Here is a 4043-nt window from a genome sequence, read left to right as displayed (position 1 = left end):
TTTCAAAGGATTTTCTTTTATTTGGTATCTAGTACACTGGCTTAAAATCAGACAGCGTAAAAATGAGAAATGCCAAGTATTCACTGAGCCTTCATGTCCGGTGGATGGAACAACACCACTGATGATAGAAATGTTTCATCACAGCATAACTGTGAATAACTGTATTGTATTAATTTGCAGTGAGGGAACATCCACCCCTTTGAACATACAAGCATATATGTTCTTTATTTAAATACTCAGGAAAGAAAAACAAGAGAAACGAGACACAAAGCGCTGTCTTTGTCCATTACCGCGAACAATAAATCATACATTATAATCATTTTGCAAACTGCAGTAAGATTTCCGTATTTAATATTAAACTGCATTACAACATTGCATCTGACTTTAAATGGATCCCCATCTCCACTTGCAAAAGACTGAAAGATCGATAGCCTAAGCCGGCACCAATTGCAGGTTCTGATTGTAAAATATTTGCCCCCTTTTTTCCCTCTGTCTTTGAAGTCTAAGGCTCGCTCTGCTCTTGTCCTCCAGTGCTGCCCAGGCCTGATTTATGAGGACAAGTTCCAGGGAAGCTACTCTAAATTACATGGCCCTTAAGCCTGAGCAGAGAGATACAGAGAGAAGGAGAATCGCCACTCCAGAGACGGCTAATTGCAAGCTTGAATCTAACCCAAGGTAGATAAGAAGGTTGCTTACTTCCCAGGCTTGACACATGGGGAAGCGCATATAACAGGTAAATGTGCAATTTGTCATGAAGATCTGTGGGACTAATTTGATAGAAGATGTATTTAAATGAATAATGAATATGCCTTCATTAGTAAATAATGTAAAATTACATATTGTACAGGGCAGAGAAAGAAGTCATTGTGGGGAACAATCAGACTGAGCATGCTGTTGTTTGTAAAGGTGAAAGACAGAGTGACCGAAGGCCTGTGATTAAAGAAAAGTGAATTACAGCTGAATGAAATGAGCCAAGATGTTGATATTGAACTAATTAAATAAAGTAAAAATAAAAACTAGACTCTTGAAAACATTTTTAACCAACTGAAATGATTTTGCGACCATTTATTGTCAGTAAGTTCGTTATTTGTTAGTTCGGTAAAATTTTATGACAGTTTGTCTGATGAGGCATCGATAGATGTGCTTATTGAGACGCTGCATGTCTACAAGACTGTGAGTCAACTGTTCTCACAAAGTTTTATTGGACTAATTTTCCTAAATCTGACATATGCTCCATAAAAGTGTAAGTAATACTGAAACTGGTAGAAACTAAGACAAAGTTAAAACGTTTCAAACTGTAAAACTTAAACTAAACTGCCTTGAAAACAAAAGGAAATAAAAAACAATCAGAAAATGGAAAACTATAATAACTGTGGTATGAAGCAAACTGGCATTTCCAAAGTGCAGCATTTTGCTTTTATTTTACAATGAAGTGTTGAAACTCTCCTGTGAGGGAGAGTCAGAGTAGAAGGAGGAGGACGTGTCAGTGCCATTTGCCTTGAGGGTGCCCATAAACCTGAAGAGGGAGAGAGAGTGCATCATTCTTTACAGGTGAGTATACCATGTGACCTCAAGATCTTTAAAAAGCAGGTAAACCTGTCTTGTTGAGGCACAAGTTATCACACAGCACCAGGGGACTCAGAGCAGGAGAATACACGGGCTGTCGGCACAGCAGCAAACACCGACAGCCCCACAAAAGAAGCCGAGGCACATCAGCGAGCGTGCGACGGAGTGCTGGAACCCTGCACTCACAGCTCCTCGTGCAAACCACATCTAGGATTTTCACTGAAATTGCACTACAAGAAGGAAGATTTTACGTTGTCTCATCTGGTGTGCGCACTACTGACACAATGAGCTGCAGCAGCGTTGCGAGCTCCGAGTTCTCTGAGGAAGAGCTTGAACTTGGCGGTCTGGTCCAATGCGAAGATGAAGGAAGTCCCAAGCCATCATTCCAAGACGAGAGTTCAACCAGCAGCCCAAGCGAAGCAGAGGAAGGCCAAACCAAGAAGCGCAACCGACCGGTTCGCTCAAAAGCTCGAAGAATGGCCGCTAATGTCCGCGAGCGAAAACGCATTATGGACTACAACCAGGCGTTCAATGCCCTCCGTGTTGCCCTGAACCATGACCTCAGTGGCAAACGGCTGTCCAAGATTGCCACACTGCAGCGAGCCATCAACCGCATCTCTGCTCTCTCAGTTTTCCTGAGCTCTCATCCACCCAGTAAGCCCTGCACCCACCGTGAGTGCAACAGGTCATCAGTGGGACCGGCAGCGATGGGGGCGTCACGGCTTGAGCAGACCAGGTTAACAGTTCCTTGTCCGGAGCATCAGAGCTACGTCCCCTGGCACGCATCCATCTCTCAACAGATGCAGCCACAGCCAGCGCCTCACATGCACAGACCTCATGCCTACGTAGACAACACAGTGCCATCATGTCCCCCATCACCACACTACCCTTGTTATCCCACCGAGGGACAGTTTTATGCCTCACACAGACACTGTGGCACCCCCTGTGATCTTCCACCCAGCCCTCTGAGATACCCTCAGGTGGATGAGGGGTTGGGATACCAGCCGGGGATGTGGGCCTCCTGCACTCAGGGATACATGGACACCTTTGCAGAGCCATCTGCTACTCTGGGACTTCCATGGCAGGTGAGCTACCTGCAGGAGCCGGAGAGCAGCTTCCCCCTGTGCTCTGATATACTGTAACAAGCTTCACGAGTACTGTGAAGTCCTGAAAACTGAAGAACCCTGATGGACTTTTTAAGGGTTTGAGGGAGTAACCTTGTGCTCTTACTGTTGCTGTTATTGAAACTTACAGGAAGGCTGTGATTGTAGAGCAAACTACAGTCCTGCAAGCTGAACACAGATAAAGGAGCAATGGCAATCTAGACTGCAGAATGTTACATATGTTAGGTATTTTGTTTTGATGTTGAATTTGAAAATGTTAATTCTAAAGAATGTTTTGCAATCTACAGATGACAATTCACATAATTATATTTTTGCTGTGCTAAATTGTCCCCTTTTTCGGCCTTCTGCAAAGGATGAATTATTGGAGTTGCATTAGTAAATGTAAGGTAATAAAAATGGGTGTGTCGGAAATAAAAACAGACAGACTAGCATAAAAAACAGTGCTATGTAACTATGCATACAGCATGCTAGCTTTCAAGTAGTACAAAGCGCTCTGAAAGAAAATGTGACTAAGATCTGGTTTCAACATTCAACATGCTTATGTATTTATTCTCTGACTTTAAAAAGTACAGTCTGTTTGTGTTGTAAAGATGCTGCTTTTCCTTTGCTTTTTCCAAGCTTGAAAATTAAATGTTTAAAATGATAGATGACTCTTTTTATGGCTCCTTTCATAAGAAAACAGAAAATGCATATGATTCCCAGGACTACAACACTGCACTAACACAAAGCTTGCATTAAGCGTGTGCATCAGTGTGTGCATGCATGCCTGTGGGAGTGTGTTTGATTATAGCCTAAGGCTGGTAGCCTCTGCCATTCAGAGTGTGAGATGACAGAGGTCCTTCACTCAGATGAGAAACGTCCGTACAAGCCCATTCTTGCCATTCTTCTTGGAGGAGAGAACTCACTGTGTTATTTACTTACAGCACAATAAAAACACGAGTAGAAGGCAAGAATGGCGAAGCAACAAAAGCACATAAAAATCAGGCAATACTGGTTGAAAATTGTATGTATTGGCTCTTGAAAAGAATTCACTTCTTATATTGTACCTTTCAGTTCAAACACTGAGAGGTCAGCTGATCTTCTTTGAAATCAGAAACAGCGAATAGTAAACACAAGTCATCCTAGACCGGCTTATATTAGTCAATAACAGCTTTCCCTCCCCTGCTGAGCAGCATGTCATGGAAAACAGCTTTAATGTTAGACCATAGGATGAAGCCCACCGACAGATTTATATGGGTTCAGGAAGGAAGAGTGTGCCCCGTCATCAGCAAGGTGAAATCCCCTTTTGGGCTGCACCGGCCTGGAGGTACAGCTGGGTGTGTTCAGGGTTGTTTTTTTTGAACGTCCTGGAGG

At 43.2% G+C, this 4043-nt stretch overlaps 1 protein-coding gene across 1 annotated transcript; it reads left to right on the top strand.

Moving 5' to 3' along the window:
- The first annotated feature begins 1599 nt into the window (after positions 1 to 1599).
- On the top strand, positions 1600 to 3333 carry bhlha9 (basic helix-loop-helix family, member a9). Its single transcript, XM_026182520.2, has one exon. It carries the CDS (start codon positions 1851 to 1853, stop codon positions 2706 to 2708), a length of 858 nt encoding a protein of 285 aa, XP_026038305.1. The 5' UTR covers positions 1600 to 1850; the 3' UTR covers positions 2709 to 3333.
- Positions 3334 to 4043: the final 710 nt, after the last annotated feature.

The sequence above is a fragment of the Astatotilapia calliptera genome, chromosome 10 (genome assembly GCF_964374335.1).
Source record: "Astatotilapia calliptera chromosome 10, fAstCal68.1, whole genome shotgun sequence".
Classification (NCBI taxonomy): Eukaryota; Metazoa; Chordata; class Actinopteri; order Cichliformes; family Cichlidae; genus Astatotilapia; species Astatotilapia calliptera.
This window is presented reverse-complemented; position numbering and strand designations above follow the sequence as displayed.